Source organism: Poromitra crassiceps (genome assembly GCF_964638095.1).
Source record: "Poromitra crassiceps genome assembly, chromosome: 8".
Classification (NCBI taxonomy): Eukaryota; Metazoa; Chordata; class Actinopteri; order Beryciformes; family Melamphaidae; genus Poromitra; species Poromitra crassiceps.
This window is the reverse complement of record NC_139629.1, coordinates 41,055,666-41,073,165: the sequence shown is the minus strand read 5'-3', so window position 1 is coordinate 41,073,165 and position 17,500 is coordinate 41,055,666. Positions and strand designations below refer to the sequence as shown.

General features: G+C 45.2%; 2 protein-coding genes across 2 annotated transcripts in view; one reads left to right on the top strand and one right to left on the bottom strand.

The window, feature by feature from the left end:
- Positions 1–1,132: 1,132 nt before the first annotated feature.
- LOC310780717 (helicase ARIP4-like) overlaps positions 1,133–17,500 on the top strand; it is a gene marked incomplete at both ends in the record, with an annotated part of 82,424 nt that continues 66,056 nt past the window's right edge. Inside the window, one exon of the mRNA XM_083641227.1 lies at positions 1,133–1,208. Within this exon, the coding sequence (XP_083497353.1) occupies positions 1,133–1,208 (76 nt within the window). The remainder of the gene's footprint in view (positions 1,209–17,500) is intronic.
- Positions 2,616–9,959, bottom strand: LOC310781597 (uncharacterized protein; the record flags this gene model as incomplete). The annotated part of the gene is made up of 3 exons (XM_083642206.1): positions 8,989–9,959; positions 3,075–3,423; positions 2,616–2,960 (listed from the first exon to the last, which is right to left on the bottom strand). Exons 1-3 carry the CDS (start codon positions 9,864–9,866, stop codon positions 2,616–2,618), a joined length of 1,572 nt encoding a protein of 523 aa, XP_083498332.1. The 5' UTR covers positions 9,867–9,959.

Below are 17,500 nucleotides of genomic sequence, written 5' to 3'. Positions count from 1 at the left end.
CCCCAACTGTGCCCGGCTCGCATGCCTCTCGGTCGGCTGGCCGGACAATATGCACCCCGCTGCAGCAGCAGCTTCGGGAGGTTTTCTCACTGTGTTCGGGACTTCGGCTCTAACTCGGCCAGATGGCTGGACACATACATCACTTTTGCGCGCGTGTGTGTGTGTGTGTGTGTGTGTGTGTGTGTGTGCGTGCGTGCGTGTGTGTGTATCGAATTACAGTCCGCACCTCGGCCCGCCTCCGCTCGCCTCGCTTGCTTTCTCAACTCTCTCCGCGGTCCGTTGTTTCGTAGCTGGGCTGTTCCTGCTCTCTTTCACTGTCAAAATTAGGCTGAGGCCATCGTATTCATGTACATAAACATTTGCTACCTCCTCTTCCTCCTGAAAACCGGCGTTAGCATCCATAGTGTGTGACTGACAGCCCTGACCTAAGTGACGACAGACAGAGGGACAGACAGAGGGACAGACGGTCATGCCTGGCGACTCCCCACTGTGACGTCGGAGTTTTGGGATCCAAGATGTCAAAATAAAAGTTAAAAAAGTAAAACGACCCCAGAAGTCACTGTAGTGTATATGTAAGTGTCTTAATGTGAAAATCGAGTTCCTCCATAATTCACCTACACATTGACTGATTGGGGTCTCTAACCTGCCCCATGCTCTTTAAATGTAAAAACAAAGACAAGACAAGACTTCTCTGAGGAAACAAACCACTCAAAGCTGTGCTTTCACCTCATACAATTCCTGTGTGTGTGTGTGTGTGTGTGTGTGTGTGTGTGTGTGTGTGTGTGTGTGTGTGTGTGTGTGTGTGCGTGCGTGCGGTGTGTGTGTGTGTGTGGAGGCTGTTTGCTTTGGTAAGGTAAATGACGACGCATATGGTCAGCTCATGCCTCACCGCTGTTTTCCTTGTGTGTGTGTGTGTGTGTGTGTGTGTGTGTGTGCGCGTGTGCGTGTGTGCGGTTGGCAGGAGCAGGACCATGCTGAGGTAGCAGGACACAGCACGATGTGTGATGAAGAGGAGGAGCGGCTGGAGAGCGGGCTGAGGGAGAGAGAGACCTCCAGCCCAAGGGAGAGAGAGACCTTCAGACTGATGGAGAGAGAGACCTTCAGGCCGAGGGGGAGAGAGACCTTCAGGCTGATGGAGAGGGAGACCTTCTACATCAGCGACGAAGAGGAGATGAACGACGGAGACGATGAAGACGAGTGGATACCCAGTGAGTCAAAACAAAGCAGTGAATCTGTCATTTAGGCTGCGTTCACACCCAGCATGTTTAAAGCTCTGGAGCATTTATTTGAGTTGTGGTTTGTTCAGAGAACGTAATCTGAACAACAGGAAATGACCCCAAAACACAAGGGATTATGGGTAGAAGTAGAAAAACATTGCCATGTGATAGGCAGCAGTTGCTCATGCTTGGAAAGCCTTTAGCAGAACAAACTGAAGTCTGGACTGAAGCTCATATTTACTTTGCCCAAAAATGACAGTTCTGTAATCATCTCCTCCCCCTTGTGCCAAATGCAACACAGGTGAGATCAGCTCTTCCTTCCCCCCTCCAGTCAATAGCTGCAATACTCCCGACTCCCAACTCTCTGACCCCTGCTACAGGGCTTACCTCCTTCTCTCCCCTCTCCCCCTTGTCAGGTCAAACCGTGCCACCTCCTGCCCCCTTGATCCTATCCCTTCCTCTCTTCTCCAATCCATCTCCACTGATATATCTCCCTTCCTCACTACCCTTATCAACTCCTCTCTATCCTCTGGTCTTGGGAATCTTGGGAAAACAGAGCTACTCTTCCTCCCCGGGAAAGACTGTCCCCTCACTGACCTTTCCATCTCCATTGACAACACTACCGTGTTTCCCTCTCAAACCGCTAAGAACCTTGGAGTGATCCTCGACAATCAGCTGTCCAACTCAGCCTACATCGCAGCAACTGCCCGCTCCTGCAGGTTCTCCCTGTACAACATCCGCAAAATCCGTCCGTTTCTCACAAGGGAAGCGACACAACTCCTGGTCCAGGCACCTGTCATCTCTCGCCTGGACTACTGCAATGTTCTTCTGGCTGGGCTACCTGCTGCAGCCATCCGACCGCTGCAGCTCATTCAGAACGCTGCAGCCCGTCTGGTATTCAACCAACCCAAACTCTCTCATGTCACTCCCCTCTTCCGGGACCTCCACTGGCTTCCCATCTTGGCACGCATCAAATTCAAAACACTGGTTCTGGCCGCGCAGTACACCAGACAGCCCCTCGGTACTTACAATCTATGGTCAGGCTCCAAATCTCTCACCGTTCCCTCTGCTCCTCCACCAGCGCAGGACGCCTCGCCCCTCCTTCACTACGGGGGCTCAAAAGTCACTCATCCCGTTCGCGACTCTTCTCGTCCCTGGCACCTCAATGGTGGAACGAGCTCAGGACAGCTGAATCACTGCCGATCTTTCGGAAAAGACTAAAGACACACCTTTTCAGGCTCCATCTGGGCCCTTCTTGATCTAACTTCTTTCTCTCTCTTTAAAAAAAAAAATAAAAAAAAATAAACTAACCTTAACTTGTACCACTGTTCCTTCAGAAGTTGTAGTTGTCATAGACTGTGTTACATAGTTGATTCCTCTATTGCTGACAAAAATGTGTTATTGTAAGTCGCTTTGGATATAATGGAGAGGGTTCTGAGCTGAGGTGTGGGGGGTGTGGGTGGGAGAGGGTTCTGACCTGAGGTCTGGGGGGTGTGGGTGGGAGAGGGTTCTGACCTCAGGTCTGGGGGGTGTGGGTGGGAGAGGGTTCTGAGCTGAGGTCTGGGGGGTGTGGGTGGGAGAGGGTTCTGACCTGAGGTCTGGGGGGTGTGGGTGGGAGAGGGTTCTGACCTCAGGTCTGGGGGGTGTGGGTGGGAGAGGGTTCTGAGCTGAGGTCTGGGGGGTGTGGGTGGGAGAGGGTTCTGACCTCAGGTCTGGGGGGTGTGGGTGGGAGAGGGTTCTGAGCTGAGGTGTGGGGGGTGTGGGTGAGAGAGGGTTCTGACCTCAGGTCTGGGGGGTGTGGGTGAGAGAGGGTTCTGAGCTGAGGTCTGTGGGGTGTGGGTGGGAGAGAGTTCTGACCTCAGGTCTGGGGGGTGTGGGTGGGAGAGGGTTCTGAGCTGAGGTCTGTGGGGTGTGGGTGGGAGAGGGTTCTGACCTCAGGTCTGGGGGGTGTGGGTGAGAGAGGGTTCTGAGCTGAGGTGTGGGGGGTGTGGGTGAGAGAGGGTTCTGAGCTGAGGTCTGTGGGGTGTGGGTGGGAGAGAGTTCTGACCTCAGGTCTGGGGGGTGTGGGTGGGAGAGGGTTCTGAGCTGAGGTCTGGGGGGTGTGGGTGGGAGAGGGTTCTGAGCTGAGGTCTGGGGGGTGTGGGTGGGAGAGGGTTCTGAGCTGAGGTCTGGGGGGTGTGGGTGGGAGAGGGTTCTGAGCTGAGGTCTGGGGGGTGTGGGTGGGAGAGGGTTCTGAGCTGAGGTCTGGGGGGTGTGGGTGGGAGAGGGTTCTGAGCTGAGGTCTGGGGGGTGTGGGTGGGAGAGGGTCTGTGTATGCAGTTTTGTTTGTTTTATCATGTTGTGTTTGTGACTATAGGACCCCTCGAAAAGGAGATGCTTACATCAATAGAATTGCAAAATGGCGAGAGAGAGAGAGAGAGAGAAAGAGAGAGAGTTGTTTGTGTAGTCAGAAGGCAACGACTCATATCATCTTGCCTTCCGTAAAGTTAACGTGTCACAGAGTCATCTCTCCCACGCGTGACACTTTTTTTCAGTGGCAAGTTGATTTACTGAGGGGGGGGCAGCACAGATTTTCACTTTCAGTTTCATCCTCATTTTCTTGAGCGAGATTAGAGATAGGCTGAAAGTAATGGAGTAGAGAGAGAGTAATGGAGTAGAGAGAGAGAGTAATGGAGTAGAGAGAGAGAGTAATGGAGTAGAGAGAGAGAGGGGGGGGGGGTTTGAAGAACAGTGTGGGGGGAAACAACTATCCCTTTTCAGTTTTCTTTCTTTTCTTTTTTTACCTCCTCAATTGTACTTGGCCAATTCCCCCTGCTGTCCCGGTTGTTGCTCCGCCCCCTCTGCTGATCTGGGGAGAGATGTAGACTAGCACCATGCTTCCTCCGATACATGTGCACTGTGCATTCACCAGCCGCTTCCCTTCACCTGACAGAGAGGAGTTTCACCAGCAGGACGCAGCACGTAGGAGGATCACGCTATTCCCCCCCAGTTCCCCTTCCCCCCGAACAGGCAGCCTGACCGACCAGAGGTCAGTGTGTTTGAGGACACACACACACACACACACACTATTTCTCTCTCTCTCTGACACACTCACGCGTGTGAGTAGCGCTTTCTCTCCCTTTTTCTCTTGCTTACGCACCTGGTTTCCTGCTGACATACAAAAACACACCTTCCTTTCTCTACACACACACACACACACACACACACACACACACACACACACACACACACACACACACACACACACACACACACACACACACACACACACACACACTCTCTCACACACACACACTCACACACACACACACACACACACACACACACACACACCACATGTTGGCCTAAATACAATAGTAACATTTTTGATGTGCAGCCATTATGTTGGACATGCAGTTACATGTGCCCCCTCAGCCTCTCTTTGAGTGCCGTGTGTGTGTGTGTGTGTGTGTGTGTGTGTGTGAGAGTGTGTGAGTGTGTGTGTGTGCGGCTGTGAGTGTGTGTGAGTGTGTGTTTGTGTGCGGCTGTGAGTGTGTGTGAGTGTGTGTGAGTGAGTGTGTGAATGTGTGTGTGTGTGTGTGTGTGTGTGTGTGTGTGTGTGTGTGTGTGTGTGTGTGTGTGTGTGTGTGAGTCAGTGAGTGAGTGAGTGAGTGAGTGAGTGAGTGAGTGAGTGAGTGAGTGAGTGTGTGTGTGTGTGTGTGTGTGTGTGTGTCACCCCTCAGACTCGGTCTCGACGACCCTCTCATCTCCCCCCCGGTCTTGGGGCCAGCGAGACATCCTTACTCAGCCAACATGAGGCTATTTGTACTGGCCTGCTTTCAGGCCAGAGCTTCTAGTCACTAGAAGCTCTGACCTGAAAGCAGGCACAGTACAAATCTAGTGTCACGTGTTGTGTGGTGGTTAGGAGGAGTGCAGCCAGAGGGTTTGTGACGGTAAGGTTGATACTGTCTGCAGAGTGTTGTGCAGTGTTGGGCAAGTTACTTTCAAAATGTAATATACTACATATTACTAGTTACTTTCATTTGAAAGTAATATGTTACTTTACAATATTACTGTCTGTGTAGAGTAACTTGTTACTTATTACAATACTTTTTTGCATTACTTTTACCAAAACAACAGCAGCAGCAGAATGACATCGCCGCCCCGGAACCATCCCGAAAAATAATTTCAACCGCCTTGAAGTCAGTGTAAACAATCCAAAATTCTAAATGTTATTCTTTTCCTTTGTTATTGTCATATATAGTGGTTATTTGCATAAAACACACAGTTTGATTACAAAATGATTGTCTTTTTTAAATAAGTGCTTTGATTTAAAAAAATGTTTTAACTCAATTTGTAACTTGAGTTACTTGACAAAGTAACTGGTATAATATTACTGAAATCCTATAAGTAATAAGTTATATTACTGAGTTACTGCTAAAAGTAATATTACATTGTATATATATATATATATTGTAATATGTTACTTTTGTAATGAGTTACCCCTAACACTGGTGTTGTGTGGTGGTTAGGAGGAGTGCAGCCAGAAGGTTTGTGACTGTAAGGTTGAGACTGTCTGCAGAGCTTTGCGTGTGGACGAGCGTGTGGACGAGCGTTCTGTACACCCAGTTTTCTGCCGTATGTTGGCTCGCTAAATGAGGGCCAGTAAGTTACAAAAAATCCCAGCAGGTGTCATGTGACTTCAGGATCCAGCAGGTGTCATGTGACTTCAAGATCCTGATCACAGCAATCATCCATTGAACAAACAAAAAGCGCTAAAACATGATCGAAGGTTCACTGTTGTTGATTGTGAACAGTCCAACATGCTGATAGAGGCCAACACTCATAGTCTCTCTCTCTCCCTCTCTCGTGACATCATCACCACCCGCCGTTTCCTGCGTCCGTCCCGCGGTTGCCCTAACAACCGTCTCCAGGACGCCAACTCACTCAGATTCGTGACTGTTTACACCTCCGCGTTCTTTCCTCCTCTCTCTCCATCCCCCCATCTCCCCTATATCTCCCCCTCCCAAATGTTCTTCTCTACCTTCATCCTCCTTTCCTTTGTTCTCTCTTTTCTTCTTCTGTAGAGATTAGGCTTGTTTGGCAATATTGATATAAATGTTCCATAGTGTGGCACCTCTGTAACATATTGAAAATTGGTTACCCTCGGCCTCGTTCTGGCGGCGATCTTTAGGCTTCCCTGATCTTTAGGCCTCATAAACCTTTGGGTGACATCACACCCCTATTTGGGGTTGCACCGCTATGTGATTTATTTGAGGTGGAAATATATTCATAAATGGGTGGGTCGGTGTGTGGATGAATGAATGCATTATTGGAATGGATTATATCTGTCTAACTCTCCCATCCAACATTACAGGATTACATTACACATAAATACAACAACATACTGTATAAGACACAGAGTGTTGTAGTACTCGAGTACGACTCAAGTCCAATTTTCAGGTCTCATGACTCGACTTGGACTTGGAGCGTTCATGCACTCGGACTAAAAAGTTGGAGACAAGGACTCAGACTTGTTAACACATTCACTGCCAACAGTTTTTTTTTTACTGTAGGTAGCTTCTGCCAAGGTTTTTTTTTGAGGATTCTGGCTCATCTTTCAAGAGCCAAGGATTATTTTCTGTTAGGATGTTGTGAACACAAAATATCTCAAAAGAACTAATAGAATGTGTGCTTTCTCTGTATAAAAGAGTTAGTTTGTAGAGTTAGTAGTTATGTAGGCATTAGCAGTTGAATACAGCATGGTTTCAGCGTCTGAGAAGGAAAGGTGAGAAAAATGCCTTTTTGTGAAATTCGATAGAACAGTCACTTTAACCATTTATTTTTGGCATCAGTAAGACGTCAGACATCTAAACAATAGTTTTGAACAGTAATTTCCTCCATAACAGCAGGAAACCCCCCTCTCCTTCAAACTCCTCCCTCCGTGTGTGTTCTCCTCCTCCCTCCGTGGCTGCAGCGGGCGTGTCACAAGCGAGTTTCTGTTGTCTGTGCTGCCTGGCTGCCCCTCGTCGGGCGAGTCTGGATGGGCTCGCTCGTTTCTTGGGGTTTCGGTTGAGAGCTTTGATGAAGCTTTTGCGATTGGCTTTATGCTGCGTGTTTCAAAGTGTGGCGTGTTGCACGCACACACTTGTGCAATGAAGCATCAGACAGGTGTATCACCGCTGCAACATCCAACACACTTTTCCTCTGATTTCAGTGACTCGGACTCGACCACTGGGGACTGGAGACTCGACTTGGACTCGAGTTATAACAACAGAGTCGGACACACATCATATTTGCACGAAACTTTGTGGAAAGTTCAGTCATGATGAGGCAAAGATGAACTGAAAAAACCTTTATTGAGCAAGTGCACACAGCCAATCTAGCTTCTTTTTTCACACATCAAATCACTAAAACCTGGTAAAAGACTCTGGATCAATCTTTCCATCTACATATTTACTTCTCACACAATCAGTCAGTTAAACCAGAAGCATGTCGTCACTGGAGGAAAACAATGAATCATCTCCCTATTGATTATAATAATGATTACATCATCTCCCTATTGATTATAATAATGATGATTACATTTGTAGTTCACTTTTCTTAACAAAGTTACAAAAAGCTGGGAACAAAATCAACATATATTCAGCAAAAATAAACGGATTACTTCCAGTGCCGGTTCCATTAAGGCCCATGCAGTGGAACAGAAACAGCAGAAAATGTTACAGCAATACAAATATGCAACAAAAATAAGAGACTAAACAACAGTTTACATTTTCATATGATTAAATGTGTGTTTGTATACTCTCTATTACTGACTGATATATAACACAACAGTCATCTTTTAAATCATCTGCCTGGCAGGAAGTCATGCGCTTTTTTTGTTTGTGTTGTTTTAATCAGAAGAAGAAGAAGAACGCCACCCTGGCTGAACAGACAAAGATAAGACAAACTCAAAATTAGTCAACAGAAACCCCAAGCTCCGCCTACACTGTTTGATTGACAGGTGATTTCTGGAAAGTGCAGCACAGAAACACCACAGTGAGGCTGAGCAACAAAGATGGAGAAAAGAAAAACAGTAAAGAAAAGGGAATCTCACAGATTGCTGCTTTAGTGATTCCTGTCTACGATCTTACACAACTTAACAGAATGTCCAAAAGAATCAAATAACCAAAATCCAGCATAGAGAGGCTGACTGAAGGTTGTCTGGACTCTGTGGAGGAGAGTTATGGTTTCATCAGTGGGATTATGTCCTTCTACACTGTAGAAGGACAGAATCCCTGCACTGTGATCCAGGTACACTCCTACTCTGGAGGACGGCCGGCCTGGAACGGGAGTGATGATATTGTTATATCTGAATTGGTAACTGTCAGAACAATCTAATGCCCAAGACTTATCATTGTATCCAAATATGCATTCATTAAAAGCCCCTTTTCTGCAAATATTCTTATATGAGACTGCTATTGAAACTCCCTGCCCCCCCCTCTCCACCTCCCAGTAACAACGCCCAGTCAGGCCCTCTCTACACAGGACCTGCCACCAGTCAGTGAATCTGTCTGGATGAGGACAATATAACCGTTTTTCTTCCACACTTATTAGGCCTTCCCACCCGAATGCCAGCTGTGTGTGTGTTGTGTTTGGATCCCATGTGAGTTCAAATGCAAATTGTAAGAAGTCAGCTCTGGTCTTGAACTCTGGTTGTGGCGGTAAAACATCCACTTCAGTCGCTGCCAATGATATTTTAGGCCGTTCCTCTGTCAGAATGTCCTGTAGTTTATCTCTGGCGTCTGACACAGCTGCAGTCACATCCTCAAAGTAGTGCAGAGGACGGGTATCGATCCTGGGTGAGTCTGTAGATTGACTGAGACGTGACAGCGAGGGGTAACTGTGGAGGAAGTGGATGTGATCCTCTGTGTGTGAGAGCTGCTCCAGCTCAACATCTTTCCTCCTCAGCTCAGAGATCTCCTGCTTCAGCTTCTCCTGAAGATCTTCAACCTGACTCGCTTCCTCTTTCTGCCTGGATCTGATCTGCTGCTTCACCTCAGTGAAGATCTTCTCACTGTCCTCCACTGCTTTATCAGCAGAGCGAATGATAGCCTTCACCTCCTCTTGAAGCACCTTCACGTCCTTCTCCCTGTCCTGGATTCTCTGCTGGATCTTTTGCCGACTCCCCCCGAGCTCCTTCTGCCTCGCAGTCCATTCTGCTGCAGCTGAGACCGTGTCGTGGCCTCTATGTTCGTCCATGGAGCAGAGAAGACAGATACACTGTTGATCAGTACGGCAGAAAACCTTCATCACCTCATTATGAAGCGGGCAGATATTCTCCTGAAGCTTCACGGTGGCTTCCACCAGCTTGTGTTTCTTTAATGGAGCTACATCATAGTGAAGCTGGAGGTGCTGCTCACAGTAAGAGGCCAGACACACCAGACAGGACTTGAGGGCTTTTAGCTTTCTCTCAGTGCAGACATCACAGGCCACATCTCCAGGTCCAGCATAGCAGAGATCAGTAGGAGCAGCTTGGAGTCCCGTCTTCTTCACTTCCTCCACTAACTCTGCTAACATGGTGTTTTTCACCAGGACAGGCCTTGGTGTGAAGGTCTGTCTGCACTGGGGGCAGCTGTGGATGTTCTTCTGATCCTCTTCATCCCAGCAGCTTGTAATACAGCTCATGCAGTAGTTGTGCCCACAGGGAATAGTCACCGGATCCTTCAGTAGATCCAGACAGATTGAACAGCAGAGTTTTGCCTTGTCCAGATGAATTCCTTGCTGCGCCATTTCACTTCTCAGTAAGAGTGTGTCAGATAGTTTCACTTGCTCTCAACGGAAACAAAAGTTAGGCTCTGATCCAAACCAAAACTCTGTTCCCTATCTTGATGTTCTGATGTGCTGATCTGCAGTGAATGGTCTGTCAGCTCTTGCACTTTACAACATGTTGTTCACACCCATCTTTCAACTGGCAGATCTGTGAAAGGGGAGGGAACAGGAAATGGTGAGTCATTGAGATTGGCTGCCAAAAGTCCAGGAGGGAGAGGGAGGGCTTATCAGGTTTAGCTTCATACCAGAAAGAGGAGTGGTTTGTGCTTTGCTCTCCTTTACAATACTGTATGTGAAAATCATGAAATATAAATGAAATAGTTAAACTTTAGAGCAATCAAATGCAACATTTTAAAATAAAGATCCAAATCCTAGTAAGTGGCTTGTGGAAAGTGCTTTATAAAATAATAATACAATCGAACAGTAAAACTATTATAACTATCATTGTGGGTATTTTATAGTGGACTATATATAGTGAATCAAATTAACAGTTGAGAATTCGGACACTATTAAACAAGGCTAGCTGGAAACCTAGCATATGGCCGGTGTGGTAAAGCATGCACATATCATGTTTCTCATAGGATGATTGCTTGTTGTTATCTGGAGGGGAAAAAGTTTAACATTACTTGTCTTGTGTTAAATGAACCTACCGTTCGTCAATTATAAACGTCATGCAGCTCTTTATTTGCTGTAGTGGTCACTGGTCAAAAAGTGGATAAACTAATTTCTGAGGCAGTTTTCTCACATCGTGCTGTTATATAAAAAAAGGTGGATAAATAAACTTCAGTCGCCCATATAGGCTGCGAGACTATGAGGCTAGAACAACTGAAACTGAATCATATATCCCTATATAATTTTCAGAATCACTTTTATTGCCACAGTATGCAAGTTACATACGAGGAATTTGTCTTAGTGTCTGTATGCAGCGTAGCGGTCACATCAATATACAGAGATAAGAAGTAGGAAGATAACTAAAGACAATCGCAAAGTTGCAAGTGCAATCAAATCGAGTCAAATCGAGTCAATATATACAATATGTACATGAGTGGTGAAGTGTTCTGTGGATAATAAATATGAATTTACGTTGGATTTACATGAGATTTACAGACTGAGTTAAATAGACATTAAATAGGCAGTGGATTTACATGAATTTACAGTCGGAGTTAAATAAGAGTTTACATTGAATGTACATGAAATTTACAGGCTAAATTAAATAGGCATTAAATGTGCAGGGAATTTACATGAATTTACAGTCCCAGTTAAACAGGCATTAAATTAGATATGTTTTTTTTTTTTTGGGGGTGGGAGTTGAGTTGAGTTTAGGAGGAGGTAGTGAGTTTGTGTGTGTGTGTGGGGGGGGGGGGGGGTTGTTGGTGAGGTCCTTGGCGGAAGGGGTTTCCGGGCCTTGTTGGTGAGGCTGATGGCGGTTGGGAAGAAACTGGTCTTGTGGCGGGTGGCTCTGGTCTTGGCAGACCTCAGTCTCTTGCCGTGGGGGAGTGTCTTAAAGAGTTTGTGTGTGTGTGTGTGGGGGGGGGGGTTGTTGGTGAGGTCCTTGGCGGAAGGGGTTTCCGGGCCTTGTTGGTGAGGCTGATGGCGGTTGGGAAGAAGCTGGTCTTGTGGTGGGTGGTTCTGGTCTTGGCAGACCTCAGTCTCTTGCCGTGGGGGAGTGTCTTAAAGAGTTTGTGGCCAGGGTGGGAGGGGTCAGCCATGATCTTGCGAGACCGCTTCAGTGTCCTGGCTGAGTGCAGGTCCTGGAGGGATGGCAGGTTGCATCCGATTATCTTCTCAGCGCAGCGGATGATGCGCTGAAGTCTGTTAATGTCTTTGAGAGTGGCAGCAGATGGAGGAGGTGAGGATGGACTCAACGATGGATAATAACGATACAATAATGTTATTCTTATCGGCATCATTGTTTATTTTGTGGTTTTCTGGCACGTTGGAGTTACCCCGCTAGCCGGGGCGCTTCTCGCTCATAGTTAACAAAACCTAATCTGTTTCATTCAAACCTTAACCCCGAAGAATCACTGATGTTCCCCTCAATTTGAACAAGTGTAGCGTGCAGAGGATGTGTAAAGAGGGAGGGAAGCAGAGAGGGAGAGAAAAGCAGATCTCAAAAGCAAAGTAGGTACTGTATATAGTGAGCGTTTGTTTTTGTCAGTGAGCCTGGATGACAAGAGAGAGGAACGGAGCGGAGGAGAGTGGAGTCCGCACAGTTTAAAGAACAAAATGCAATTTATTTCATGCAAACCTAGTAGCGTGCACAGCCAGCAGTAACGTTAAGAGAGAGACAGACAGACAGACTGACCGACAGCTGTGCGTATTGGCTATGTGTCTTTGTCTCGCAAAATAAGGTAATTTAAATAAAAGATGAACTCCAGATAGCCTACATGGATGTAGTGCGTGTGTAGATAGCCTACCGTAGTAGGCTGTACTGCCCTGCCTCGCTGTACTGCTCTCCCTCTGACTCGCAGGCAGCTCCGAGCCTCCTCCGCTCTGCTGTGCTTGTAAATAGGGGGTACGAATAGCCCCACAACACGGCAGAAGATATTTACACCCGGTAGGCTACAAATAGACACTCTGAAACATAAAACACACGGTGGTGTCTTTCATGCAGGCTCACGCAACAGCATGCAAGGTTTGCATTGCAATTGCATTGATCGACAGATAGACAGATAGATAGATAGATAGATAGATAGATAGATAGATAGATAGGGAGCTCACTTCTCTCAAGAGAAAAGGTTGTTTGTTGGCTGAGAGTGTTACATGTGAAATGGAGTGAAGAAAAGGGGAAACTTATTTATCTTAAATTAAAGCACTTCATTTTAAGATGCACATTTTTCCAAAGCACTCTGTTGTATGTTATTTTTAAATGCATTATTTTACTTGAAATGAGAAAAGAACATTTATTTATTATAGTAGGCTAGTTATGTATAATTAATCCAGTTAAATATAAAAACTGTAAATAAGCATTGTTGATGTTTATTTTGATTTAACAGTCAGTTGTTGACTACATACAGACGTACCATTAGGCTACTTCAATCATTGAGTTCAATGGCACTGAATCATAGCGCAAGCTACGTTACAATGTTCCGGACCTTTGCTTGAGGAACTTTTCTCTAACTGGACCTCTTTGAATTTTAATTGAGTGCCCTGACTGACTTAGAGCATAAAAAAACTACACTTAATTTGCATTTCTGACCCTTTTATGTCACAAATCTTACAAGCAATGTACACCAGAGATGTGTTACGGCTGCGTTGCGGATCCGGCAAAACTGACGGATCGGACTCTCGCCCACGTTAATTGATGGGCGATACATGCGGTACGGAAAAATTACACATCGGTTCTATTCTTGTCGGATCCCGCATCCGTCTGACAGATGACGTGAGTGTGGGTCTGTTGGCAGCCGTACCACATCTGTTTTCCGGAGGCGGTGTACATTAGCCCTTAACCTCAGGCAGCATGTACTGTACACTGTACAGTACCACCAACTACCAGTGTTGGGGGTAACTCATTACAAAAGTAACATATTACATGTAATATATTACTTTTAGCAGTAACTCAGTAATATAACTTATTACTTATAGGATTTCAGTAATATTATACCAGTTACTTTGTCAAGTAACTCAAGTTACAAATGGAGTTTTTTTTTTTTTAATCAAAGCACATATTTAAAAAAGATACAATCATTTCCTAATCAAACTGTATTTTTATGCAAATAACCACTATAGATGACAATAACAAAGGAAAAGAATAACATTTAGAATTTTGTATTGTTTACACTGACTTCAAGGCGGTTGAAATGATTTTTTGGGATGGTTCCGTGGCGGCGATGTCATTCTGTGTGCTGCTGCTGTTGTTTTGGTGAAAGTAATGCAAAAGTAGTGTAATAAGTAACGAGTTACTGTACACAGACAGTAATATTGTAAAGTAACATATTACTTTCAAATGAAAGTAACTAGTAATATGTAGTATATTACATTTTGAAAGTAACTTGCCCAACACTGCCAACTACAGGAACAACTCGATGTTTCAACACTGAGTGTTCAAGAAACCTTTTGCCCCTCTGTCCCTTTGTCCTCTGTAAATTCAGTCTCTCTCTTTCTCTCTCTCTCTCTCTCGGTCAATCGAGGTTATGTGTAAACAGTGAAATGTGAGCTGTCCTTCCTCACAGGAGGCGTGGCTACATACTGTAAAGAACTGTGCTAGTGTGGCAAAGGTGAATGAGTGTGTGGGTGCATGGGAGGGTGCGTTGCTAGGCAGTCCTCCGCTTCACAACGTTGCAGTTGTCTCCTCCTCTCCCCCCCCCTCTCTCTCTCTCCCTCTGTCTCTCTCTCGCTCCCTCTCTCTCTCACTCTCTCCCTCTGTCTCTCCCTCCCTCTCTCTCTATTTCTCTCCCCCTCTCCTCCCCTACCTCCCTGTCCCTCACTCTTCTGCCCCTCCCCCACACAGTATAATGTGGGTTAGTGTGTGCAGCCATGTGACACTGTGTGTGTGTGTGTGTGTGTGTGTGTGTGTGTGTGTGTGTGTATAAGTATAATCCTGCCACCAGCGTGGGTTTAAAAGGCCCCCAGGGTTCACACAGCCTCTTCCTCTCTGCTTCATAGATTTGTTCTCTCTCTCTCTTTACTGTTTCTCTACTGTACCTATCCTCTCTCGCCCTCGGTCTCTCTCTCTCTTTCCTGTTTCTCTACCTATCCTCTCTCGCCCTCTGTCTCTCTCTCTCTCTTTCCTGTTTCTCTCTCTCTGTCTCTCTATTCCCTCTCTCTATCAACCTCTTTTTACACCTCTCCTTCCACAGAATTTAATCTGGGGCCGGATTCACCCATGTGTTCTTAAGATAGATCTTAAGAAATGGCATAAGTGGAAAATGTTGGAAGTTCTTAAGAAGGCTCTTAAGTGTAAGTCCTCAATATTTTCACATTTCTTATGAGCTTCTTAAATGTTCCTACTTAAGAACTTCATAAGATAGGGTCTGAATGAATCAACTCTAGGCCAGGGTTGCCAACTCAACTCCTCTGCAATCCGCAATTCTGAACAAATTTCTGTCATTCAAATTCCCCTTTAGTTCGACCAGCGCAGGAGAGAGTCTGGCTCAACTCCTTCTCATTCTGGTAAAGTGAAAAGAAGGCTCCGTTATCTTTACAACCATCCACCAAAAGTACCAAGCAGGCCTGCTTTATTGCACAAGCCAAATCTTCGTCAAAACTTGCCATTTTCAGCGTGGTTGCTAGCTAGTAGCGTTGTTGTTGTTGTTGTTTCACAGACTACGTTCATATTAATGAGCCTTAACCCATTGATACCTGATGCAGCATTTGTGTGTGTATCCCTTTAAGACCGCGAACCGTGTTAACGCGGTTCGCGGTCTTAAAGGGATATGCACACAAATGAGGGATATACACGCAAATGCTGCATCAGGTATCAATGGGTTAAAGACACAGCGACAGAAACAGCCTGTTCTTGGTAAGGCTCAGAGAGATGAACGTGTCAATATGCATTGAGTGTTTTTGGTACATGACACCACAGGCACACACACACAGACAGAGACACACACACACACACACACACACACACAGTAGAATATGGAACACTATATCATTCTATTCCAGTGATACTCAACTTGCGGCCCCGCGGGCCGCATCCCCTGTGTGGCCCGCGATGGATTTTTTTTTACAGTGCACCTGAACGCAACATGCAAGATACCCGCTGAATAAGTGTCCAAATGTTCATGTCATTCTGGCCAATACTCCACTTCTGTTATAGCATTTCAGTCTGGAATATGGAATATCTTTCAATAATCTATGATTTAGCTGCTAAATTGTCAAATACCGCCATCTGCTCGCTACCCAGGCACTTACGTATGTACTTAACCTAACTAACTTAACCTACCTAACTATCCGGTGTGCACAACATTGTCAGACTAAACTCCGGCTGACACCCAAAAACCTACAATCCGCTACAGCAAAATGTATATTGTTTGTTTATTAACTGGCCCCTGGCCTCCTATCATTTCACGAAAGTGGCCCCCGGGCAAAGCAAGTTGAGTATCCGTGCTCTATTCTATTCTTTTCTATTGTCTTTTCTTTCATTTATATCCCCCTGTTTCCTCTTTCTTTCTCTTTCTCTATATATTTTCTATATAAGGAGATATAACTCTCATTTTCTCTGTCAGCCTTCTTGCCATCCTCATGTGTTTTTAATGTTTACTACGTGTTAATTCCAATATATACGGCGTGTTCTCTGGTGTTTAGTATGTGTGATGAAGTGCTGTGAAGCCACCACCACATTTTATATTCTCGTCCGCCGACCACAAAGTCGTGTTACACTTTATCCCTCTCTCTCTCTCTCTCTCTCTCTCTCTCTCTCTCTCTCTCTCTCTGTCTCTCTCTCTCTCTCTCTCTCTTTTTCTCAGCCTTTACTGTACCTGCTCGTCCTTTCAGTACTTCCTTTCAGTTTCTCCATTTGGTTTCATCTGTAGGCCTGCATGATCATTATTTGTCACGGTTTTAGATTCCGAGATCAATCAATCGTAAGTATTTTTGGCATATCGGCGGCAATATTGACAACATTTGATATCACTTAAAAAGGCCAGAGGTGAAAATATCCACAATATTGATATACTGTAAGATGCCCAAAGTGCATTAAAATTACAGATTTGGATTAGAATTTGTATTCCATTACATATGTGTAACAAGATGTGTTTGGCTATATTGCTGTTTTCATAGGATTTGTTGACAATAAGCAATGCACTAAAAAACACCAGCATTATCCTTTAAATACTGTGATCATGATTAATAATCAGGATTATTTAATTCTGCTCTTTGACACATGAACATGCTGTATTTGTCATATTTCTCAAAGTAGCAGCTGGAAAGTCTTGTTTTCACTGTGATGGCGTGGCGTCCTTATTGACTCAACTTTAAATCAACATGTTCTTCTAAGTATTAGTTTGTGGTGCAGCTCCAGGCAGCCCTGAGGCAAGCTTTGCACAGAATCTGTCCTTGTTTGTCGTTTCAAACCGCAGTGATGACAAAGCACACACTCTCTAACATAAGACACACTGACTCTTTTCCACCATGCACTATGTTTTTCAAAGATCCTCTGTCTTTTCCTTTTTTAACTTATTTATTTATTTACTTATTCATTCATTTTTTTTGCTGTTTCTCCACCTGAACTTTACTTTTGGTTAAACATTCCAAAGGCTGTGATTGGTCACACATAAGGAAAAGCTTGATTTAAAACACCAGGACTTAATTGAATTTTTGAATGATTAATTTAATTGATAACAAACACATCGCTATCACCAAATTGCATGAATATTACTTGTGGAAACGTGAAATAATGATTTATCTAGAAATTGATTGCGCAATAGAAATACCTCTGGGACAGACGGCAGTACAACGTGAGCCCAAACAGACACTTGACACATCCACACACAGTTCAACAAAAACATCGTTATGAATAATAAGTCAAGTCAAGTCAAGTCAAGTCA